The following is a 26,393-nucleotide window of genomic DNA, read 5'->3' as shown; positions in this document are numbered from 1 at the left end:
CTGGACGAGCTTTCTGATAAAGCTCAACACCATGAACATCAACTAATACTTAACACTTCATAACAAAACACCCACTCTTGTCTGGTGCCGAACTTTGGCCCAAGCAATCTCAGTTTTAAAAGCGCAGCTGCCATCTTGGAGCCCGGACAGATCCTGGACCATAATGCACTTCTCTACACAGCACTGACTCTCCAGTTCTTCTGTGCAGTGACCCCTTGGACAACACTGGCAACCGGCTGTGACCAACATGAAAAGGACTCCGGCTGGCCTTTTCCAGGCTACATCTTCCTGCTTCTTACGCAGGGAGACCTACAGCAAAGATCCCCGCGGCCAAGTGAGGCTGCATCCAAACTAAACCTTTTTCTCAGGAGTGACGTCAAGAAAGCTGCCGGGGAAAGTTTCTCTTTCTTTCATGACAACAAACAAAAGCTCAACTGCTCCGGATATTCTGTAGTACGACAGCGTATTAAGGCCATTGTAGGAAGAAGAAACTACAGAGCAGTGGGATGGGGGTAAACCACAATAATGTGGCCTCTCTGGCGTGATGAGGTTGATCCAACCTTGCAAAAAGAAGCAATGAGATTCCTTGACAAAGAAGAAAAACTAATTTTTTCTCGCAAATTTATGACAATTTCTAACAATATTTTTGTTGTTTTCTCGTAAATTTGTGACTTTAATCTCCAGTTTATGGAGACAATTCAGCTTTCTTGTATATTTGGGGTTGTGTGTGTCAGATTTTCTTTCTTTTCTCGCAAATTTAGGACTTAGCACTCAAACAAGGGTCAGGGACTGTCGTGATCAGGTATAATCACACTGAAAACACCCTGAAAGGTTTTCACAAAGTTTTAAAGTCAGCCTTTGCTTGCTCAATACTCTTGGTACTCCCTGCCACCCACGCAGCAGTGCAGTAAACCAAACCACCCCCAAATGTGCGGATGTCAAAACTGAACCGAGAGGAACAATACAGATTGAAGCCCCAGTGGTTTCATCTCAGCGGTGCCTGCATGTAGCCAAGAGACCTGTTCCCACATAATCAGCTGACCCTCTGCCAGCCAGGCAAGATGCCCCAAGGCTCAGCTTCGGGGTTTTGAGCAGCACAGTCTCGTTCGACACCGCAGCACCTCACATCCCTTATGAGAGGCTGCGAGGGCCACCGACTGCCGGATCTCATCGCTCCCCAAGCATTTCATGCTCAGCTCTGTTACGGCTAATTGGTGGGTGAGCGTCCTGGGGCTCCAACACAGCAGAAAACACACATGCCCATACACAAGCAATGCACACTCTCATATTTGGGTATGTGTGGTGGCCTCTCGCAGCCTGCCGGGTCTGGGTCCAGTGCCAGGCTCCGTCTTGGGCTCTCCACAGAATAAAGAGCAGCTCTGTTCCCCGGGCCTGCTGCACGGGATTCAGCCACAGTTCACCCTCTGCTCCTTAGACAATAGCCATTGTTCTGCTTTTTAATGAAGAAGAGTCGACATGGAAAAACTGGGAGGGTTAGCTTAGTCACTTCCTGGGTCCCGCATGGCAATGTAGGAGATGGAGGGATCACTGTGTTCACACAAGCAACAGACTGCCTCAAGTGCTCAAAGTCAAACCATCTGTCAGAATGTAACCAGATTTAACATTTATAATTGTTTATCTTTTCATTTTACTTCCACATCAGCTTCACAAACGCGTTCATAAAGTGTCCTGGTAAGGTGTTGTAAAAGTCTGTCGAACTCCACTGTGGTGACAAACACATGTTTTGTGTTATGGATGATGTTTTCATGGTGGTGTGGTCCAAAATCTCCCATACAGTGGGTGTTCAGGTGGGTTGAAATGTGGTGACAGAAAAGCCCATCAACATGACTGTCAGCATTTTTGTTCCCAGAATTCAGACTCCTAATTTTCTTAATCATGTTTTTCCGCAAATTTGTCATCCATCTGGGAATTCATCTATATGTCTGAATTAGTTTAAAAAAACATCTTTTCCACAAAAACACAATGTTTGAAACAATGACAAAGCAAATGTTTAAATCAGGACTATTCATTGTTTTTGGCTGCCTGGGGCCAAACATCTAGCACACATTTGACACGCTTAGTCAAATTAAGTCGTTCTGGCTAATGTTATGTTGGCAAACAGCTGACTATTTGCACACCAGCAGAGAGAAAGCAACATTTGCATTCATTGGAGTCGAGTTTCTCACCACCTGACAAAGTCCTGTAGCTCTGTTTCAGTCTCAACCAACAACTATGAAAAACATTGGAGTTTTCAGTTGCTAGATGCTAACTTTGTCGATGTCCCATTTGATGCTAGGGAGGAGCTTTTTTTGTAGCTGTCTGCCGACAACGCTAAAAAGAGCCATGAGAGTGAACCAAAACCTTAAGGTGGATGGGCCGAAAAACCAAAACAATCAGCTGAAAGCTGAAAGACATCAAAACTGCTGGGTGAGACAGCTGAGAAAACTGTCTCCCTCCAAAATTGATGTCATCGCCCATTGCAATATTTCATAGTGGACTTCGTCATATGCCAATTCATTAGACATTGCCCAACCCTAATTCATTACTACAAGCGGCACCTTTCACATGATTCACTCACGTGTACGAGGCACTCATTTCACCCACTGTTTAAATAAAAATATTGATTAGTGCAGCCTATTTTTAACACTATTTAGGTTTGATGAAGTACAGCTGAATACTTCTTGGAAGGGTTTCATGCTGAAAGCACAGCTAGCTCGGACCTGTCAATGTGACAAATTAGACTTCAGCTGAACATGAAGGCTGCTCATGTGATTAATCTGGGGAGTAGATTTCAGATGCGGGGCCTCACAGCACAAATAACAGCAGCTCGGGGTGCCTCAGCAGCCTTTTAAACAAAGCAGCTTAGATGTAATCTGGGCAGACTATTGAGAAGAGCAGCCACAACGACTAACGCTAAGCCTATAGTCCCCCATATGGCATTTAAATGAGCGATGACTGTAAACTTCTCTGCCTCCCTGACAGCAGTCGTGATATTCAGCAAACACTGCAGCCGTGAGATTGAAGTGGATGGGATCCTGGATGTGGGTACAATCTAATTTGATGTCAACTCTGTGGTGAGCTGACGCAGAGGAGCAGACATGAGGCCTGAGCTGAATTCCTGTAACACCGAGTCATTTTCCTGTGGTTCAACTTGAAGCATATAGACTGGCTCATGCTCTACATGTGACTCACAGGGATTGATTGCAGTCATTTCACATGCTTTCAGCCCGTACGCACTTATAGACCTGTGAGACAAAATTGCCACTTTAAAGCTTTGCTTATACCCTCTAATGGTCGGCTAAATGACAACGTTGGATTGATTAGGCAATGAGTGTAGAGCAAATTGATCTGCCGGGATGTTGATATGATCAGCCATAAAGTATATTCACTGAGAGCAGGGTAAACATCAAGAAGCTGGCAATGACACTGGCTAAACATCATGTGCAACCCATCTTCTTCTTGTCGACTTCAATACTATGGCAACCACAAGAGAGGTGAAGGCTTGCAAACACGCTTCCCAGAGTAACTACAGAGATATTTTCCCTGGGAAAACTTAAGCTCTCAAAACACTGCATTACAGTAATATTCACAAGACATACAAAGCAAAGAGCAGGACAAACACACAGCAAACCACTTACTGGAAAACTCATAAACAGTGAATAAATTCTAGTTTATACCAGCATGAAAATCTACCGCCCTTCGGGACTTTAAACCATGCATATTTGGGTTTAAATACACCTCACTTCATGGCCAAGGTCACATGTGAATTAGCCTCTCTTATCGTGGCAGAGGCCGTGCATTACAATTAGCCTAAGTCTATTTCGAAGATCAGCCTGCGGCTCCAGGGATTCACGAGACACAGACTTCAATGGGAGTGTTTCATTTAGTCGAAAACGCAGACTCAGCCAGCCGGCAGTAAACCCACAACTTTTTTACAGATCACTGTATGTAACTAGCGTAAATGTCAGACTGAGTCAAATATCAGACTGGAAACACTGAGATACACGTTGGCAAAAGCTGGTAGGCTATTACCACAGACAACCTTATCCCTGTGAGGTGTGTTAAAATGTAACCAACTTAAGCTGTGAATGAGCTTAAAGCCGTTAAAATTATGTTTTGATATGTTACATTTACATAATCCGGAAAGTAGAAAGATTTTGTTTTAGCTGCATTTGAACTTTAAACTGTCAAATTTGCAAAAAGACAAACAAGAAAGCATGAATGTAGCCGAAAGAAGTTATTTCCTGATGAGAACGTCTCTCTTCAGACAGTAAGCAGAGTGCAGTTAGTATAATGTGTATTTGTGTGCGTAGAGGAAATCACTAAGCTTAGACAGGACTCCAGGGTGTAACTATTTTGGACCAACAGACCTTCAATAAACACAATTACTTGTTGCATGTGGTGTTTGCAACTTTATTCCTGTTCACCATCATTTTCATAACGCGTTAATAAATTAGATTAAAAGTTTTATTGTGTGCACCAAACTTATGCGCTGGTGCACCTAAATGGAAAAAAGTTCTATGCACCACTGCAACCAACGTGACGAGAGAGCCTGGTGCCCTGTTAGACATCACAAACTGAGTAGCTGACTTTGGAAACAGAACAATCTTAACTCAACTCCTCTTACTCACGTTGTTCTTGAACTTCATCTGCTGATAAAAGACACATGTTCCTGGAGCTTTTTACCTTCAGTGGATCCTTTTCTGTCAACCACATTCTTCATGTTAAGTGGGGAAAAAAAGCTGACAAGCTGGTGGAAAATGGTTTTTTTTATACTCTACAAAACTTAATGGGAGTGAATGGCTTCTTTCATAGGGAAACAAACAGGCCTGATATCTCCAATTACTACGATGAGGAGAGACAACTAGTAATTGAGTAGGGTATTACACATCAATACTTTTTGGCTACTGACAGAAATGTGCCTGTAGCTCCAAGTAGTCTTGTTTATCTATTCCTTTTTAGGGTATTTTCTGATTTAAGTGAAGACATCTGGAAATTTAGATTATTGTATCATTGACGCACTGGTAAATTTAACATTTTCTTAATAAAAAACAAAAAGAAAACATGTCAGACTACATAATTGATATAAGCTCTTGTACTATTAGGTTGTATATCAGCAACATTCTCTTTCAATTAATACATTGCGTATTAAAATGCTCATGAAATGTATAATGTTGCCATTTAAGTTCACAGAATGGACCATCAGAGGCCAACATCAGTTGCCGGTCTAAGAATCTAATCATTTGTACAGCTGATGATCTTCACACAACTCTTCGTGTAGGAATCAGCCTCATTTTATATGCGCGGTTACACACATATGTGGTCAGGTCAGATGATGGAAGTCGTGCATCGACATATGAAAGGAGGCTTTTCACAACACGCAGCAGCACAAACCTAAACTCAAATACTATACGTCCATGATAAGAAATTCAAGGGTTTGGCGAGGTAAGTTCTTCAGTGTGGCCTCAAACAGCACAAGCCTTTACTCCAAACGACTGCCTACTGAGATCCAGGACTTGCCTGATGATCAAGCGTATTAGGAGTGGCAGGTAAACAATCCTGCTGCTGTTCTATCACGCCCCAGATTGAGTGAGCACATGTTGAAGGCAGTCTGCAGTGTTGCATCATTTAAAAGGTACAATGTGTGATTTCGGCCGTTAAGGATCTCTCAATCTGAACGACGGATACAAAAGATGCAGCTGGAGGACGTGAAATAGCGTGGAAGTTGTCTTCATTGCTTAACAACCAACCACAGACAATTTTTGCACAGTTGCCATTTTCAAGCTCAGGGTGGCATTCGAAAAATGCTGTTATCAAAAGAAAAATGTTGTATGTAGGGAGCTGCTATCATCTTACAGCCTCCTGACTGATCAGCAACCAAAAATCCTGAGGGACATTGGGCCATGTTTCAGAGAATGTAAAAATAACAGCCCACACTTTCTTAAAATATATGATGGGTGCAAGTGGCAGGAATCAACAGCAAACAAAACTCCAGCACTCTCAGAGAACAAATTTGATGTTTTATTGTCGGCAATAAACAAAGTGTTTCAGCACTAAGCCTTCATCTGCGTCCAAATATTTAGAGGTAAAACAACATATGCAATAACCCATTAGCTAATGTTAGACAAGAGCTAACATTAGCTTACATTAAATAAATGAGTTCAAGATGTGCGTTGATATTTGAGAACTAATTTACAGTTTTCTTCAATATCATGTAGCACGATCAAGTGGTAGTGGTTGATCGCTAACATTAGCTGTTGTCTATCGTTAGCTCAAAGTTAATAAGTGTTTTGTTTTACCATGAAATATGGTTCAAATTTTCAGTATCCACTACTTGTCCTGATTCTCTACATTTATACGAAACACAGTACCACATTTAAGCTTTCCACCTTGAGCGTGATAAAAGAAAATGGCCGCCATGTGAATATGGTCTTTTGCCAATGAAAATTCTTTCAGACATGGCTCAGGCAGAAATGTTCACAGGCGAGGTGATGTATTAAAATTTTATCCGTGTTACATTTAGTCATGTTCACCGACCTCCTTTCCCCGTTTCCCCCGAAGTTATTGCAACAGGTGACCAAATGAAACACAGATCTAACTTAAAATTAAAGCTTTTACTTCATTTGGAAATTGTTGGAAACATTTGAGATAGTGTAAAGAAAAAAACTCTACAAAATACATAACAAAAGTGTTGTCCTTTTAATGACCTTCTTATATGGAAATGTTTTAACAAGAATCTCCAAACCAGCTAAACCGGATCAAACAAAACATTTGCAGGTTTTGATGTGACAAATTAAAGCTCAGTGTGGCAAACAATATGAGAACTGGTTAACGACTAGGTGAAAAGGTCTTTGATCAGCAGCCAAGAACTACTTCAACCTTTATCTATTGGCACTGATAACCGCTTATATGTTGAGTTACAAAGAAGAAGCTTGACGAGACATCATCCAAATGATCGTCTCCCATTCAAGCTCAAGTGAGGTCATCACAGTCGCACCACTTGTGCCACTCACTCCGGCGCTCAGTGGAGCCAACTGCTATCAGGCACGGCTGAGACACATTAGGGTTTAAATGGTGGTAAATAACGCTAAACTCTGTGATTACAGCTCTAAATTCTTCTAATGCTGGAGGGCGTCCATCCCGCCAAAGAGCTGAGGCATCACGCTGGCAGCAGGGAAGAAGAAGGGAGGGAGCGCGGGTGTTCCTGACATGCTACGAGGATCGGCTTTTCTGACAGCCAGCCCCATGAAATCTTCGAGTTTGGTCGACTTGTTTTTATTTTTATCTTTCTGGAAAGCATCATAAGGATTAGTTTTGGGGATCCTAATCATTCTCTCACCCCTGACATTTACTCCTCAGCGAGTTTATGAACCCAGATTGTGAGAGGGGATACCTTCGCAGGAAGTGTGTTACTGATCAAGAAGAAGACTCAAATCCGTCTGAGATGTGACGTCAAAAAACCTCCTTCACCCTCAAGTCTTCTGAATGGGATTCATCAGTGTCTGACAAGCAGCAATCACACCCCAACTACACAGCAGTGATTTGGCTTCCAACTCAACTTGATCCACTTTCTGTAATGGGCTTACAGGCTAAAAAGATCTGTGCCACCTCCAACATTAACAAAAACAAAGCTCTGCAACAGCTAAAAAAAAAAAAAGGAGCCAAAGAAAGAAAATTAGACCCTTTTCTGTCATCTTAAATACAAGCTTGCAACACAAGAACCTGCTCGTAGAAGTCAAATTCCTTCCTCTGAGCAGCTAATGTTTATGAGAGCAGTTGGCCAGGCGACAATCACGTTTGACCCACATTTTGCCAGCTCTCAGATTTCACCATCACTCCACTGTTCTTCTATCTAGGCCTTTTATTCACTGACTTGGGGAAAACTGCGTTCTGGAAACTCTCCTGATCAGCAAAAAGTGAAGTGAGTAATGCTTTAGCACCAAATCTCTGTCCCTAAATCCACACAAACAAAGCTGCTAACATCAACATAAACACCTTTCCTCTTAACTCAGGTCTTCATAATGTGTCCATACTACATCAGATCCTCTTTAAAAAAGGGGCACTATGTAGTATTGGGGGAGAGAGAAAATCTTCAGTGATTGATTTTAATGCCTAAACAAACAAAATAAACACTCCTTTTGTTTTCATGGCTGAATAAACTGACCTTAAAGGGGCGCTATGTAGAAATTTAAACTTTAACATAAAAAATTTTAACATTTACAATATTAATGAGGTAATAAGGTCAGAAATATTTATTTTTTCCATAACTGAATAAACAAGCTGTTCTCAGAGGAAAATAAGGTCCCAGAACAGCTTGAAGCCAGAAAGGTGGCAGGGTTCGCCACATATAAACAAAGTGAGTCAGTTTGTTTATTTAGTGTGTTTAGTCAATTAAGATCTGTCTCTTCTGATTAAAATTGCTCCCCCAAAACTACACAGTGCACCTTTAATAATGTAAATATCACATTTCCGAGTTTGAATTTATTTTCCAAAATTACATAAAGTGCTCCTTTAAGCGCTCAAGGGATCTTTCAGCAACACCAGGAACGTTCAGCCGTCCGCTCCCAGGTAACATAATTGTTGACAGACGCCGTTGACACTTTATGATGTGACAGATGTTTCAAAGGACCTGGCATGCTGGGCACTTAGAGCTTCAGTAGTGAGCCAGCCAGCGTCTGGACTCATAAAGTTGAAGGGGGGAGAAGAAGAAGACAAAAAAAAAAAAGCCATAAAAGCAATAATTTGCTGTGTGTTATGACTGCAGGTGTTTCCATGCGACTACACTTGGAAATTTACAGAAGCAGGTACTGGAGGCTGCTGGAAGCATTTATTATCTTGTAGTTTGGAGTCAAAGGAGCAGAAATGTGATGTTTGATAGGAGGCAGGGGGCTGGTTTCAGATTTAAGTGGCTAAATAAGCTGCAACTTTAAAAAAACAAAAAAAAACAAAGGGGGGGTTGAAAAGGAGTGCAACAGATGCAAACCTGTGTGCTCTTTTTGGTCGGAATAGCCCTTTTTTTCCCCAACAAAGAGCAGGCGTGCTGGACTAACAGAGGTCCAACCTACACACACACACACACACACAGCTGTCCATGTCCCAGGACACTGAAGCATGGAGGGAACAAAGAGACAAACATTCAAAATGACTTTCGTGTTTTGTTTTTTTTCTTACCAGCACGGTTGCAAATCTCTCCTCCAGTTCACCTGGATCAGGCATGGGCAGTTTCAGAGGCATGTTGTGTCCTCTGAAATCAGTGTGCTGGTCCATGCTCCCTGCGTTCCCCATGTTTCCTCTGTGACCAACAACTTTTCACCCCCACCCTCCTTCTCCTCTCCTCCTTCACTCTCCTCTCTTTTCCCACTTCTTCTTCTTTTGAGGAGAAAAAAATCTCCGCACGGCGATGAAAACAAAACAAAAAAAAGACAAATATCCTCTTTGGTTTTTTCCTTGCTCAGTCGCCCCTCACTTGCTCCTGAACAGCTTTTCTCCTGCTCACTTCTTCTTCTTCTTCTTCTTCTTCAACATAAAGCGCATGTGAGGGAGGCAGCATAATGCGACGGGTCCCAGCAGCAGCAGCAGGAGCAGCAGGAGGAGGAGAAGCAGTAGAGGAGCCTCTGGGTGTTATGAGGCATTTTCACGGCGGACCTGGAAACTTGACTCGATCCCCCTTCGCTGTTATCCGTATCTTGCACAATTTCGGCTCCACTCCCAGTCGGTAGTAATGACGACGAGCATGATTCACGCTTGTTGCAGTCTCCCCCCTCCGTCCGCCTGTGAGTTGTAGTGAGTGGAGCTGGCTCCTCTAATCCCTCCGCTGCTGACCGGCTCGTTTGAGGAGAGGAGGGGGCTCCACACACACACACACACACACACACTCAGGGCACACACACCGCGGCAGCACACACTCCCATACCCTCCCTACAATGAGCTCTTTCAGGGGTAAGCCTCCCACTTCTTCTTCTTCTTCTTCTTCTTCTTCTTCTTCTACTCCTTCTTCTACTTTTTCTTCTTTTTCTTTTTCTTCTTCTTCTTCTACTTCTTCTTGGGGCGTAGCTCCCAAAAGCTGTAGCCAAGGAGATGATAATTTTTATGTGTTGCATTGTGGTTCTTTGAGTCCAACAAACTTTGGGCAAATTGAGATGATTACATGTGCTCTGTGGAGTCATTAGCCTATTTACTCTAATGCATTTTATTGATTGTGGAGGCACTTCTGGTGCTTTAGGAAATAACAGCAGCAGAAGAAGAGCTAAAAGTAGAAACGCCACAGTTTCAAAAATACTCCATTACAAGTTAAAGTCCTAAATTCATAGTTTTTTTATCAGCAAAATGTACTTAAACTGTCAAAACTAAAAGTACTCATTATGCAGAAGGCTCCTTTCACAGTGCTATTATTATAATAATTAATATTGCTTATATAAAAAAACACGATTAAAGGTGCACTATGTAGAAATTTTAATCAGAAGATCTTTATTGACTGATTTTAAACCTAAACAAACTAAATAAACAAACTCTGTTTCATGACTGAATAAACTGAATGAACAAAACAAAGGATGGTGGCTGACTCGTCCTACAATCCCAAAGCATCAGTTTTTGGTGAGATGGGAATGAGCCCCAAAAATCAACTTTCTTTTTTTTTTTTTTTCACAAATAGCACCTTTAACATCATGATTATTAAAAAGGGTAAGTAACGGTGGGGTAATCATGAGGTAATGAGGGACCACTCCCTAACTACTTAGTATGATGACTCACTTTATTTGAGGGGGCACAGAAAGGGTAACTAGTGATTAAGTAATTAGGGATGAATGAGTCGGTACTAGTTTGTGCTGGTCAGTGATCGACTCACAGTTGATCAGGAACAACTCATGAAGAAATAAGATATTTCAATTCACAGATACTAAAGAACTAATAATTGCCTACTGAATCATTTATATAGTATCTTAGATAACGCTCTATAATAACACCATTAATAAATAGTAAATTAATGGTTATTTCACTGTTAATAAACAATAAAATGCTTTATATTAACTATTTGTGGGGGAATTATGTATTGTAAAGTTGCAACTGATGTTTATTATACTTTGTAAATTTGTTTGTATGTTTCATTGCAATCTTTTGTTCTTTATAAATAATTTAATTGTTTAACAGTCAAATATCTATTAACTAAAGTTTGATTAACTGTAAATTTGCCATTTATTAATGCTGGTTATTATAAAGTGTTCTCGTAACTCCCAGTCTGTTCTCTTGTGACTCTTAATTATCTCCTAGTTCATAAAGATTCATTAGTTATTACTGATTAACAGTACTAAGCTTTTACGTAGTGGTCTGTCATAACCTTATGATTACTTTAACAGTACTTGCCCTTTTCTCGTAAGTGAAGTTTGTACTCTGTTTGTACAGTCCTTGAATCTGAATCATTCAGGAACTACTCATTGAAGATTCATAAATTGTTCCTCGCTCGTTCTTTTTAACTACTCGCCTTTCTGTGCATCATATTGTGAAGTGTTACCAAATAATAATAATGTAAATCTTAATGTACTTGTTCTTGCATCGATAATCTCAGTTTATATAATTTACTTCTTCTTAGACGGCTCCATTAGAGGCTTTCATTGGCTCTTTAGCTACCTGAGAGATAAATCTAATTTATTTCATTTCTTTTTCTAGGATTAGATTCTAATACTTGGAGGGACTGTGTGATACTCTTGTCTCTAACATCTCTATCCAGTCAATAGCCTTGGGACAAAACCTTTATCAAACACAGACAGGTCTTTTGTCCAGATTATATCTAAGGATTTTTGATTGCTGCTTCAGTTTCAGGGTCCTGGTATTGTGCATGCTGGCTCACTGTCACACTGCCACTGCTCACTGGGACAGTTGAGTAGAATGAAGCCATTGTTACTGTTATTACTAACAACTAAGACATGTAAAAATGTCTGATGTAGAAAACTTGTGATGACTCAAAGAAATCTCCTTGCACAATCAACACTGCCTCTTCATTTGTCCACTTGTATCATGAAGAAAAACTCAACAATTATCATGTAACTACAATTTTATGATAACACAGTCACTGACACAACATCTCAACAAGCATTAGGGTGAAATCTGATCTGCTGACAGGGTGGAGACCACATTACGCACACGAGGGTGACATCAGCATGCAGAGGTCTGGAGACGATCCAGAGGTTCTCCTGATGCACAGTGGTCTCATTCAGGCTGCTGGGGCGGTTCAACTGGGGAGGGTGTCACACCGGAGGTCGCTGGCTGGATGCACTGAGGATGCAAAACACAGCTGACTGACCTCATATGATCATTACATGTTCAGAGTTAAGTTGATTTGCTCTGAAGACCCCTCCTCCTCCTCCTCCTTGTCCTCTTCCTGTGTTGTGCACTGTATGTACTGTAGACTGCATGTTTATCCACTTATTTACTTAGAGGATGCTGCTTATTCAAGCTGTTTACACATGAAGAATGTAATTACAGCTGTGAGGAAATGAGCTTAAAGACCTAAAAATAGAACGCAAATACAAATATATACTGGACCAGTGTTTAAATACATTTAAATTATGGTTGAAAATAAGAGTTACAAAATGGCTAATGTTTATGTTAGGTGTGCATATATTTTTTCAGTCAAAATCCTACAGAAATTAAGTGGATTTAACTATTTTTTTCTTCATTAAGAAAATGTGAATATACAAGTTTTATTCATTTCAAGTCAATTAACCTTTACATTTGTAATTTTTTTTGTCAGACCGCTTCATAATTTATAAACATGAGATCTTCTAACTTGAAGTCTTTTGACCTGAAATGATGAGTTGTGTGAATGTACTGTACAGAGTTCAATCAACTCATTAAAGGGGCAATATGTAAGAATTTTAATTAAAACCCAATACAAAAACCAAAAACATCATCAACATAATGTGAAGTAATAACACTTTGATGTTATGATGTTTATTTATTGTGTTGCACAGAAGATAGCATGCTAACCAGCTAGCCCCAGCCAGTCCCGGTCTAAAGCTCCTGTGCTAGCAGTGTAAGTTCCAATGCACATCTGGTCCCCGAGCTTCCAGTCCGGACAACTAGCTGCACAGCTAACTGAGCTAACTAGCTAATGGCAACTACAATTAGAGGCAATTAGCAGTAGTTTCAGGTAATATGCTGTATGAATTAGACAGGTGGCCAGTTCCTACATATTGCAACGTTATAATAAGTTTGTAACTTGACACTAACACTTCAGTGTCCATGGTTCACCTGTTTCGAAATCAAACCCGTAAAGGAAGGGGTGCAGAGTTTCATTCATCAAGAGATTCTATGCAATTATGTCTTAAATACACAGAAGTCTATGTTAATTATTCATATGAACATAAACTCACAGAATACACATTTGTTTTTAATGTGAAATAATAATTCCTTTCTTGTTCTAAATACATGTGAGTGGCTCAATAATCCACCTATTATCTTGCCACAATAATAAACAAATGGAGCTTACTGTACGCTGACAGCAGAGCAGTGCATGGCGTCAGACAGACAATGAATGCGCTGTAAAACAATAACAATTATACAAAGTGTCTCTGCATTAACTGCAGTGAAAAAACAATCGAGGGTATGTGTTGCCTTAACAAGCGTCCCTGACACAGCTGATGGTGACCCACACAGCAACAAAAAACATAATGTGTCGATGGGACTCTTGCCTGTGTGTGTAATAATGATTCATTACTATCTTTGGCCCTGTCCCTCTTTCCAGGAGGCCTCTCAGGTTCAGTCAGTCCTCGCAGGATATTTGGAAAATGGCACCATGAAGACAAAACAAAGCAAACTGTCATGAAATGGTTTAACCATGCATTAACATTTCACCAAACACAACATATATCCTTCCAAGAGGCTGTGCATCAGAAACCAGAGGGAGTGTGAGTGGCGGAGGGGGCACCTTGCAGCTGCATCTCTGAGAGGACTGGGGGAATATGAGAGGCTTCAGATATCTCCACCAGGAAATATAAAATGCAAAGGAGATGCCAAAAATAAAGGCAGCACAATCAGACCAGTGTGTGAGGAGCCTCACAGGGAGTTCATTTGGCTGCACAGTTAAGTAACATCTGTGAAATGAAGTCCTCTTAAATAAGAGAAGACTCAGGGAGTTATGGCCCTCACAAGGCTGGAGTGGAGCAACAAATGTGTCTTTGTATTTTAATTTAAGGGCTGGAGATGAGTAGATCACGTGCAGCAATCCTCTGAATCATCAGAACAATGACGCCCTCTAATGTATGTAAAGTGTATTGCCCGCTGCGTCAGGTTGCTGAAATATAAACATATGAACTTTATCTAATATTTTCAGTTTAAAGGAACAGTCAACCTAAAAAATTATTACCCAGTCATTATCTACTCAATAGATGCCAATAGAAAGTTGTGGAAAAAACACCCTATCTCACAATGTTAAAGAAAGTGAGAAAACAATCCTGCATCTGTCCCTTTTTTCAGATTTACACCAAAGATTAAAGGGGTCTATTCTGGGCCAAGACCCATCATCCATCCAAGTATCATGGATATCCATTGAGTAGTTTTTGTATAATCCTGCTGACAAACCAACAAACCGACCAACATGGGTGAAGACATAACCTCCTTGGCAGAGGTAAAAATAGGTATGACTCCATACACCTTAGCTGGCATAATCCAAGTCTCCAGATCCCAAAGTGATCAGAAAAGACGTTATTTACACCTTAAGTCAAAATCTTCTGAAGTGGCTGTATAAGCTTAACTGCACTTTGAAAGATAAGCAACATCTTTTTTCAAATCAATTCGGGATCACGAGGCTTCTGCAGTCTTGGATTGTTTTTTGTGTCCCCTATCTGCTTCAGTTTTTCAGGAATATGCTACAGCGCTGTTTCACTGTGAAGCTCCAGAAATGTTTTATGGACGCCAAAACGTCACACGACTTTCCATCCACATGAGGGTGAGTAGGTAATTAAGTAAGGTCATTTTGGGGTGAACTTTTCCTTTAATACCACAAACCTTTTCAAGGGAGACTATGATAATATCATCTAATTCTGGGCTTGGACAGCTTGACCTCTGTTCCAAGGCCTCACATCTGGAGACAATGACTTAAGTTTCCACAGTAACATAAATTCAGTGGGCAGACTGTTTATTTGCACCGCTAGTTACATGAGACAGTGACCACAGATTGAGCCACCATGGTTAGGAGGGATCATTTCAACATGTAGTCAGGAGTCCTGCCTTTAACCTTTTAATGGCTTCATTTACACCCAAGATGTGAATATTTTACATTTACACTGAATTCTGTAGCAAAAATATGAATTTTATAGCAGATTCACACAACTGGAAGGTCAATATAATTCAAGAGGCTGAGTATCAAACTATATTTATTGTATACAGTATAGGGACAACAAATAATGTACAAAAAAAGTGGAATATCTGCCAATGTGAACTTTTAAAATGAAGGCGGACATTCTTATAAAACAAGATTTCTACCAACACACAAGAGTCAACACAAACTAAGCATCTGTCGATAATGTTTGGATAGATTGATGGACAAATCGACAACACAGCATTGACTCAATGTTTGTTTATACACTGAAGTATGAAGTATATATAAACGTAGATGAGCTCACTCAATATCTGCACTGGGAAAGGTGAATTATTTTTATTTAAAGTCCTGAAAAGGTGGAAAGAAAATGAATTTACACATCAAGAGAAGTTCTCCTGCTGTGCAACAACAAAGACCACTGCTACAGTCGCAGTAAACCTTTAACATCGATTTATATATTAACCAGAGCCTTTCATAAAAAGAACACTATTCATTTAGCTTTTTGGTCCAAAAACATTGCTGTACTTTATTTCCATTCAGTCAAATCTGCATTGAGGGTGACAGTATTGAGGTAAACCATCCATATGGATCTTTATCTGCATTTTTCTTAGCAAATGTTGAAGGTAAAATGGGCATGATACAACAAAGTCATTAACTGTTTATTAAACAAAAAGGGACAGCTAAAATGTACATTAGAAATATGGCATAGAGCCTTTAGCATCTATGGAGAGAAACCACCAGCTCCTTTCCAGCAGTTTTCCACATAGCAATCAATCAAGTACATGAATTAAAACTAGTTGAACCCATCCTGAATTTCAATGTTTACAACAATCTGGAAAACTTAAACAAAAAGAAAACAAAAAAAGATTTTGGCATGTAGTTCAGCTTATGGTTTATGAGACATGCAGGAGGTCATCTCAACATCAAAAGAACAGCGAGTCATTTTCATTATGAGCCAAATCTGAGCTGAGACGTGTCCCTGCCTTGGACAATTTCAAAATCATCCATTTATGCGACTAAAACATGTCTTTAAAAAAAGTTACCCTGCATCTCAAAGTTAGGATTTGGCTCCAAATGAAAAACTCCTACTACCTTCTTTTATGTTGTGAGGAGCCTGACGTTTAGCCAAGCACAGTGGGGGGAAAAAAGAATGAAGTAAAAACAGAAATAAACAATTACAACATAGAAAAAAAAAAAAAAAAAAAAGTGTGGATGTTCTTCCAAGAGTCCACGTCCCATTTAAGAAAAGACTCCTCCCGTCTGTTGTTGAAATACATCAATAGTGTCCTCGTCCTCCATCTCCAGCTGGAACAAAAAAAAAAACAGATTACACATTAGTAATTCAAGAGCACAGATATTATTTATTCTACAGCAAATGTAAAGTTTTCCTTTTCATGGAAGCACAACTGGGTATGAAACCCTCAATGTGTCTTGCACAAAGCATTTCCAAGTACCATAAACTGGCATTCATCATCATTTTAATGTCTTTCAGTTAATTTCTTGGATTAATGCTTGTAAGCCTTTTGTTAAATGAAGAAGGGGTAAAAATAATAATAATAATAATAATAATAATAATAATAATAACAACAAAAAGGCCTGATTTGGTTTCAGACCGGACACTCTGATATCATACTGGGAGTACTTTAAAATGTTACCCTGCCGTAGTTGGAAGATTGCCCTTTGTATTGGATTTTTTAGGTATTGTGTGTATCTTTCAGAAATCATTTTCACCTTAAGCAAATGGGGTTAAGACCTGTCCTACAACATGACAATGTCCTGCCATCTACAAACATTTCCACTGATTAAACCAATAGGATCTAAACATTCACCCAGCTTTAAAGAAATAGTAAATTTGAGGAAAATACCCTTATTCTTTCAATGCAATAAAATCTCAACCATGCAAGATGCAGTCACGAAACTTAACAAGCATGTAGTTGAGATCTAATGCACAATGAAATGTTGTAATCATATTTCGTAATGACATTTCATCTCGTTATTCTCATGTCACCTCATGCCATGTTGTTTAAACATTAGTTTAAACTTTTCCAGAAAATACACAATAAAAATCATCCCATATAACCAATATAATCAAATTATTTTCTGAGTGTTTCCTCCCTGCGCATGCCCACCGCCTTGACACAAATGCGTAGTGAATGCATGACGTAAAATTACTTTCTGTGCATGTCTCACAGCTGAGTCGATAAAATTTGTTGTTGCATGTAAAACACCAGACCCCATTAATCCGATCCGATGCTAACAGTGAAGAAATATTGCTCACGTTATCATAGCTATTGATTTATGGCCAGGAATGTCAACATGTGTCATACCTGGAGTTATCCCATCGCAAGATGACTAGAGTAAAACAAACTGAATTGTAAATAATCATCTCCATGACTAGACCCCATGAGTCCAGCGGTCACCAACCTGCGCAGGTGTGTCCGTTTCATTTATGGGCTGTCCATCAAACCTAAACCTTATCTGACGAATTGACAATCCCTGTGAAAGAAAGAACAGACAGAAAGCATAAGTTAGATTGTGCATCCAGTTAACTCACAACACATCAATATTAACGACAGTTCATTGATCTAATATACTGTTGTTAGTCAGTTCAGCTCATATCATTAACACAGGACATTAAAAAGGTTCATGGTTGAGACATCTGGAATAAACTTACCTGTCTTTCGCAGTATGCTTTCATTAGTTTGCTGAGCGGAGTATGCCTTTTTATTTTGAACTGTACGACTGAGCCATCCTGACCAGCTACCTTGAGGTTGATGTGGTCGTTCTCCGTCTTCACTCCTTCCTGCAACAAAAAACCGTGGACATACCGGTGTTCAGCATCGACCTGGGATCAGACCATCTGCAGGCTGTCGACCACCTTAATGTGTCGGTGGTGGCGTGTACCGACAGGAATGATACCGACTTCATCACTCAATCTGCGGCTAATGAATCCAGCCGATTAAACTACACAGTTTCACTCACATGCACAGCGAAGGCGAGGAAGAAGCAGATGGATATGCATAGTAAAATGTAAGAAAGAGGCATTAATGAAGACGCTTCTCTTCCTGTTTTAAACACCGTCTGTTACTACAAGCAACCGCCGACGCACCGAGGTGTTCAGCACCAGCTCTCGTTAATGTGAACACCGGTTACAGCTAGCATGGCATTAAAACTACAACTTAACTAGCCAGCAAGCTAACTTAAGTTAGATATCGTGTATAAGACAAGCCCGGTCTGAGATGTGGGCTTCACCAGCCAAACACCGCACACACACACACTCCTCTGGGCTCTTCCCAGGGTTAGCATAGCAAGCTAGTCCGTGCTCAAACTGGCGCAGAAAGCCACAATGGCGCAAACGAGAGGAAAACAAATCATTCATTTTACTCGCCATCTCTTAAACCGACGTTGGCTAACCTATCTCAATTAAACGGCGAACCGTAGCCAAGCAGGGGTGGATGTTGATATTTGTGGTACGATGCAAACCCTAAAGTATGCGCCCAAAACCAAAAAGATCCGCAAATTGGTCAACCTTTGTTTTCTGCCTCGACCCGCTCAAATGCGGTATGTGCAGCCTGGAAACGGGGCTAGCTTAGCAGCCTGTGCTAACGTTAAACTAGCAACCGGCTTTGCGAGCTAACATGGCATCAACGGTAGAGAAACGCAGTACTGACCTTTGGCTTTTCTTCAGACATTGTGCTGTTTTCCCAGGGATTTCTTTAAACGTGGAGACAGGCTGCTAGCTGTGCGGCGGGTTATCAGCTCCTCCGGCTCTCTCGTTTGCTCCAGGAGCGCGCACTCACATTTAAAATGTCATTCGATCAAAACGGTCACGTGCTCCGCTTTTTCCTCGGGGCCGCGGATACGTGAGCGCGCAAGGATTGTTTGCGCGTGCCCGTGAGATAGGTAAAACAAAAGGGGCCCCACTGCAAGGCAGCCAGGCCAGGGATACTCTGATAAGCTGTAAACCCAAGAAGTGAAGCAATTAATCTTAAAGTCCACTGCAGTGGGAGACAGACACACAACAAACCAACCACATATATCATGCTAATAATATGACCATGACCAAACAAAACAAATAGTATTTGTGTGGGATAATGTGGGATATGTTAGCAATGGTAAGATGTATATAATGTCCAGTTAACTTTTAACATATCACACATCACATTCTTTTTGTTTGTTTTGTTTTGTTTTGTTTTGTTTTGCTGTCACTTGAGTGTAAAGAAATTAATAGTGCTAACCATAGTCTGCTGACCTGTGTGACTGGGACTGCTGCTCAGTTTGGTAAAGGTAAACTAACAAACATGATCAACAAAATGTGAAGAAAACAACAGTTGTGACATTATGTGAAGATGATTATGTATTTGTGTTGCACAGATATCCTCTGAAGTTAGCATGCTAACCAGCTAGCATTACTCCCACAGAGCTAACTGAGCTTGCTAATGGAGCGTGTTATTTTCACCTTTTTCTGTGCCGAGGCGGCGGCCATCTTGCTGTTGGTGAGGCATGTTGAAAGATGATTAGTTCACTGAGCAATTTACAACAAAACTAGATGGTGTTTTACTTTATTAAAAACAAACTCTGACTTTCTTGACCCAGACAATTAACTTTTAAATTTACAAACACCATATGTGTAATTCATGGCACAATTCAAATGGGATTGAAAAATTATTTGTTTCTCTCTCCATACAAAGTTTTTCTGAAACAAGGACCTATGGGGTCCACTGGAAGGGGCATGGCTTCGGCTCACTATAAGCTCAGTCCTTCACCCAAAAGGACCGCGGCTAACTGAGCTAACTAGCTAATGGTAGCCACTGTTAGCAGTAGTTAGCAGACACTCGGGTGATATACTGCCTCCTATTTGCAATCTCTTGCATATTGCCCCTTTAAATGCTCCTTATTTCAGCTGCTGTTACCAGAAGGCCTACTTTTACACACGTTTGTGCAGTTTGACATAAAACAAAATACATCCCATGATGACAACCTTCCCTTTGTTCTCTTCACAGCCACTGGATAAAAGCCAGATTTCTTTCCCGCGGTGGTTTGACTTTTCAAAACTAAAGATGAAGGGCATTGTCGCAATATGTGGGACACAGGGACCGGGGATAAAAATGTTGTGCAGTCCAACCTAAAGTGGGACACCTGGTCACCCAAAATGGTAACCATTTTTATCCGTGAAAAGGAGACTCTTGTGAGGGGATGGGATTAAATATTTATAAGCATCTAGTCTAAAGGATTTCTGGGTAAGGCTCGTACAATTAAGAATTTCACTTTGATACAATTAGCCCCAACAATACATTATATAGATGTGGAGCTAGAGATGAGTATTGTTTCGTGGACTGTGTGAATTATCTGCTTTCCAATGATAATCGAAGGGCTGGGCCCAGATGACTATAATGCTTGAACAGCAAATTATTCTCAGGAACTGAATCATGCGTGGAGTACTTCCTTTTTATGAGGGTGATGGTAATGTCATATAAGATGTGTGAATAAGGACGAAAAGTATTGCTGCAAGTGAAAGTGTGAGGTGGAGGCACTGACACTGATTTCCACTACTGTGTTTCTTTCTTTGTCTCCCAAAAGCCTCTTTGCATTTTGGCTGACCCCTCTTGTTGCTGTCTTTGTGTTTGGGTGTATTGGGGATGTTGTGAGTCTGGAAATTGATGTACAATTAAAGAACAAAAAGAAAATCTTAGCCATTTAATAGTAAATTGGTCACAATTTGTTTTCATCAACAGCTGCACAAAAATCACAATGTCTCATACGTAGTTCAAAAACACATCCTCTCTTTTACCCAAGAAAGTTTGTGATTCTGATCTTTTATCAACAGATGACATAGAAAACTGTAAAATGTGTTACATGTTATGAATGAATTTTTATACAAAATAAATGTTGTATCTTAGGCATGAATGGCAATCAGTAAAATGGTGCGTATTACAAATATTGTATAAAAATTAAACTGCTAATTATAAAAGAAGCACCACATGCACCGATCTGAAGTTGTTCAAATCTTACAATACTGCATTTTATGCAAAAAAAACAATCGTCACAAACAACATCATGGTGGGCAAAATGTTTTTGCAGGTTTGCCCTGACATCTAGTTTCCTGTACGGACAGAGAAACAAGTTAACTGAACAGATTTATAATCATTTACATCAAAATGAAGCATAAGAAATATTAATCTAGTATAAAGCGGAGAGGAATGTGGAAAACAAGAATAAAACATTAGGCGAAGAGATCACGTTTGAATATATAGTGTCAAAATTATTTCAGAGCATCTTGCACTAACACAGAAGTCCAATCAGATAATCACAGTTTATCTTATGCTACATATTTATCACATATGACATCAGTGAGATCATTTTAAGGGATTTTTGAAGGAATATCGGCTGTGAATCTTCTTAATGATCGTCCATACGGGCGTATGGATTACCCTTCGCCAGACCTGAAAGAATAATGGAGAGATTAACATTTGACATTGTGGGTTTAATGAAATTAACTCTAAAATCCTTTTCCTTAAAAAATCATTGTGGTCAAAAACTCTGGAATTTAATGTGCATCAGTAAACAAAGTAAATTTTCTCCAGTGGATGGCGCTACTGAATCAAATTTGTTGTCTTTATGTTGCTTTTTTCTCTTGATTGTCAAAGACTCCTTTGTTGTTCACTTGATTCATCGTTAACATGCCTCTTTATATATTTTATCATGTCTTATGTTTCCCTCAGCCTGCTTTTATTCAACTGTTTCATCACTGTGCATGTAAACATAGCTTAATGAAGCTTAACAAGCATCTTTGTGATTCAAAATTTCCATTTATAAACCCACTCGAACGAGACAAACAAGAAATGCGTCTCACCATATTTCGTCCTGATTTCATCATGTCTCAGCTGCATTTCTGTTCTCCTGTTGGGGATGAAACAAAGACAAATTGTTAGAGGACTGAGAACACTGGTCGCACTCACGCCTACAGTGTTTGAATCCATGATGGTACATGCCAAAACTCGGTTTCATATTTTAAATAACAATGAAAACTCATTTGGCATTTACAGAATGATAAAACGACATTGTAGTGCACGTTGGTGGTGATTAATGTGATGTGTTTAAATGTGGCTGCCACTTAAACACTGGTTCAACAGTGTTTTTCTATCTGCACGTTTTAGGAGGAAAAAAGGTTCAATTGTCTTTTGTCTTTTTGCAACTTTTATCAAAATAAATATGTGTTTATTTACATGTTGAAGAGTGCAGACAGAGCAGAAGAGACTGTTCATGGTTATATTTTTACTGAGTGACAGAATAAGTCTAATGTTTTTTATATTTTATTCGTAGTTAAATTGGTAATTGACCTCTCTTTCTGACGAGACTTCCTCATTCGGGTTTGTCGTTCCGCCTTTGCGTCGTCTCTCTTGTTCCTGGAATATGACAACATTAAATGTTTATTGTTATTATTATATTATGTATTATATCAATATTCAGAAAAGTTATGTTTTTGAAAATAATAAATTACATTGCATTAAAATGGCAATAGTAAAACATCAGTCAGTCAATTAGTCAATCCAAGAATTGATAAGTATGACCAAAAACATCACCGTCTCCTCTCCATCCAACACCCATTGTCAAATTAACTAGCTCAATAAAAATAGCAATGTTATTTTCAGAGCTAAACCACAGTTACAAATTCTGGCAGGCTTTAGGAGACAGCGGTATCAGCCTCGCCTCGCCTCGCAGAAAAACAGCCCATTGTGTTTCCCCCTCGTCCTCCTCCTTCCATGTTGATCCAGATTTCACAGCAAACACTCGACGTGACTCAACGCTGCTTACCCGACTTTCTCACACTTGCAGCAGCAGAGGCAGCAAACAAAAGTGCCGATAAGGATGACGCCCGCCACCACCGACACGGTGATGATCAAAATCTGGAAGTTTACTGGAAGTCACACAGAAAGAGGAAACACTGAGATTCAGTTAATGTCGAAACGTGTCATATCCTGTGGAATAGAAACCAAATATGTTACCTCTTTTAAGACCTCAACCAGCTGAAGCATCTAATAACTTTATCTGAAGTCTATATATGCTATAGGGCTGTAATTAACAACTAGTTTCATATCGATTAACCTTTTGATGATTATTTTGATTGAATTTTTCATCGTTCTAACTTCTAAATTAGTGTGAGGGTGTGCAGGATTAGTCGATTAAACATTGTCACTAGAAATACAAGTTGTTTAAACATATTATTGTCAGTTCATTAATGTACACTCGCATTTTGGAAAGTCTTTCTAGTCTAATGTCGCTTTAGACAAAAGCGTTTGTTACTAGTGCTAACAACGGCGTTTACCTTTTCAACTTTTCAACATCCAAGCTGTAATATACACATTTGTTTTGACAATGTTAAAGATGCAATACATCAGAATTGTTAGCTCAGTTAGCCATGCAGCTAGCCAGGGAGAATGTGTTTACATAGAAGGGTTTTCAGGCCCAGAGCTAGCTTATTAGCATGCTAACTTCAGTAGATATCTACAACAGGATATATATGGCACCTTTAACCTTTTAGATAAAGTATTATTCAATGTTGACTGTTTTCTGAGTGTTTTCTTACATTGAGACTAGTCAACTAGTCTACGTTTAAACATGTTATTCACAAATCACTTGAGCACAACATGAGGATTCAAATAACTCTTTCTTGTGCAACTGACAAACCAAAACCTTGAAAATTGCAGCTAGCTGGAAAGTAGGTGTTTACCTTTAGACCACTGAAAGAATGAGTTTTTCAAGCCTGGTGCTAGCTCATTAGCATGCTAACTTCAGTAGATATCTCTACAAAAGCAGGCTAAGAGAAGCTACCTGCTGCTAACTGTGTGCTGTTTATGACTGTATCTACCGTTAGCTTGTTAGCACAGTTAGCCAACACAAGACATATTGCACCTTTAACCTTTGAGAAACAATTTCACTCAGTTTTGACTGTTTTCTGAGTGTTTTCTCAATTTTAGACTAGTCGACTTAGTCTTAGTTCAAACTTGTGATCCGAGTTTCAAAACTGAGATCGTATCTTTAAGGTTAAAGGTGCAATACGTCTCGTGTTGTTGACAGAAGAAAGAAAAGCAGCCTCACAAACGAGAAGCTGCAACTAGAAAACATCACGGTAATGTTTTTTTTGCTTGAAAACCAACTCAAGTAATTAATTAATTGCTAATTAAAATAGTTGTCATTTAATTTAAAACAAAATATATTTTCTCTTTCCCACACAAGTCCCAAAAAGCACTCACAGGATTGACCCAGATTTGACATTAAGTGTTATCTGAGGCCTTTCTTACCCCAGCACACCCCCCACCGGGCATCATTCAGGGGACACACACTCCTGGGGGGCAGGATCTTTCCTACTGGGTAGTCGACGCATAGTTTGGTTGGTTCACACCACAAACACTGCAACAAAAAACAGCAACACACACAGTGCTTCGTGTCTTATCTTTGGTATTTATAGTCAAACATCAGCCACAAAACTGAAGACTGTTGACTTACTGCCACATTCTGCAGACAGTCAGAACAAGAGGAGTTGGATTTCAGGGCACAAGGAACTGAAACACAGAGAGGTTACGGTGTGTTATACTGGTGCAGTTATATAAATGCTGCACACAGGAAAAGAAATAAAATAATAAAAACTCACAGGAGGTTTAATTTTCTGCCCACAGTGACAAATCAGCAGTGCTTGCAACAACAAAGTCCACAGTGATTCACACTCTTTGCGCCAAGAAAAACAGAGTAAAGTTGCTTTTTGTTCCACACAACTAATGTCCTTAGCATGAATAATGTGATTATCTTTGTTCATTAGTGGAAATCCGTCCTGCTGCTTGTCATGTGACAGCCTCCTGACTTTGACTCCGGCCGGACAAAAACAAAGCACAAGAGAAAGTTTTTTTTTTTTAAAAAGAGAGAGGAAACTTACCCGGAGCTGGAGAAGGAGTCTGCGCCTCTGAGCTCACAACAACACCGCAGAAAGTCAACGCAAACACACACACCGACGCTCCACAAACTCCCGACATCGTGAGGCGAGCTGAGACCATCGACTGCATGGAAAAACTAACGTGTGTGTGTGTGCGTGTGTGTGTGTGTGAGAGGAGAGAGGAGGCTGGAGGGTGGGCCCGGGCTTACAGGGGCTGACGTCATGAACTCCTGACGCTGGCGTCATGAAACAGCTGCACAGAGAAACATCTGCAATCCTGTCAGAAGATATGTGTAATTATCCTTTTATCAACACTTTAGATGCTGTAACTAATTAATGGTTAATGACTCGTGTACTGTTATATTTATTTTTCATTCAACATCTGCATTTTTTTTTTAACGCAGATTGTCATAAACCAGTTATTAATGGCTTAATATCATTTTTTTTAGATAACTAAATTCTGCTGACAGCTTATTAGACATAAAGAAACACATTTATTATTATTTATTTTTTAAATAAATGATGTTCTTAACATTTGTAACAACATAACTGATTGGAAAGTTAGAGCCATTACTAAAAATGAAATGCAATTAAACAACTATAATGTAGCTCTAGTAACTGATCCCCCCATAACTGAATAAACAAGCTGTCCTCAGAGGAAAATAAGGTCCTCAGAACACTGTTTGAAGCTAGAAAGGTGGCAGGTATTTATTTGGTGTGACTACAAAGTTAAAGGTGCAGCCATCTCAATCTATCCATCTTAACCAAAATCAGTGTGCTGCTAATCTGAGGATATAATGAAGGCCGTGACTGTTTCATGTGTTCTGTAACGTGTGTGAAAATGTGTCATATTAGTTGGGTTTTATTTAAAAAATTGTATGTTACTGTCCTCAGAAACAAGACTATTTCATTGTTAATTCTCACAAATTCTATTTAATTAACAAATGTATTTGTAGTGTCAGACTTGAGTGCAAAATCTTTAATTAAAAAAAACTTGTACTCCTGTAAAAATAATGGAAATTTTATGGTTATTTACAGATTTCTTTATTTTTACATGAAACATGTAAACTCACTGTCTGTTTTTGTAATTGTCTTGATATTTTTGCCTTTTTCAATAATATGGGAAACATCTGTAAAATAAACATGATTTCA

The 26,393-nt window shown here is 39.6% G+C and overlaps 3 protein-coding genes across 5 annotated transcripts in view; all 3 read right to left on the bottom strand.

Annotated features, from left to right (window-relative positions):
- The window catches only part of fmnl2a (formin-like 2a), a 60,804-nt gene extending 50,841 nt beyond the window's left edge, over positions 1-9,963 (bottom strand). For 2 of the 3 annotated variants that reach the window (XM_084361621.1, XM_084361620.1), the window contains exon 1: positions 9,172-9,963. In XM_084361621.1, coding sequence (XP_084217747.1) covers positions 9,172-9,285 — 114 coding nt within the window. In that variant the 5' untranslated portion in view covers positions 9,286-9,963. The remainder of the gene's footprint in view (positions 1-9,171) is intronic. The other variant, XM_084361619.1, reaches the window with a different exon arrangement.
- Positions 9,964-15,351: 5,388 nt separating this feature from the next.
- sumo3b (small ubiquitin like modifier 3b) lies at positions 15,352-19,123 on the bottom strand. The gene is made up of 4 exons (XM_084362510.1): positions 18,985-19,123; positions 17,988-18,116; positions 17,738-17,809; positions 15,352-16,618 (listed from the first exon to the last, which is right to left on the bottom strand). The coding sequence occupies exons 1-4, from the start codon at positions 19,003-19,005 to the stop codon at positions 16,553-16,555; spliced, it is 288 nt and encodes a 95-aa protein (XP_084218636.1). The 5' UTR covers positions 19,006-19,123; the 3' UTR covers positions 15,352-16,552.
- Positions 19,124-20,996: 1,873 nt separating this feature from the next.
- On the bottom strand, positions 20,997-25,411 carry pttg1ipb (PTTG1 interacting protein b). The gene is made up of 7 exons (XM_084361577.1): positions 25,245-25,411; positions 24,821-24,876; positions 24,616-24,724; positions 23,129-23,231; positions 22,654-22,719; positions 22,167-22,213; positions 20,997-21,756 (listed from the first exon to the last, which is right to left on the bottom strand). Exons 1-7 carry the CDS (start codon positions 25,369-25,371, stop codon positions 21,713-21,715), a joined length of 552 nt encoding a protein of 183 aa, XP_084217703.1. The 5' UTR covers positions 25,372-25,411; the 3' UTR covers positions 20,997-21,712.
- Between the last annotated feature and the right edge of the window lie 982 nt (positions 25,412-26,393).

The sequence above is a fragment of the Pagrus pagrus genome (genome assembly GCF_965226575.1).
Source record: "Pagrus pagrus genome assembly, chromosome: 9".
NCBI lineage: Eukaryota > Metazoa > Chordata > Actinopteri > Spariformes > Sparidae > Pagrus > Pagrus pagrus.
Note: the sequence above shows the minus strand (reverse complement) of the source record. Positions and strands in the feature narration are given on the sequence as shown.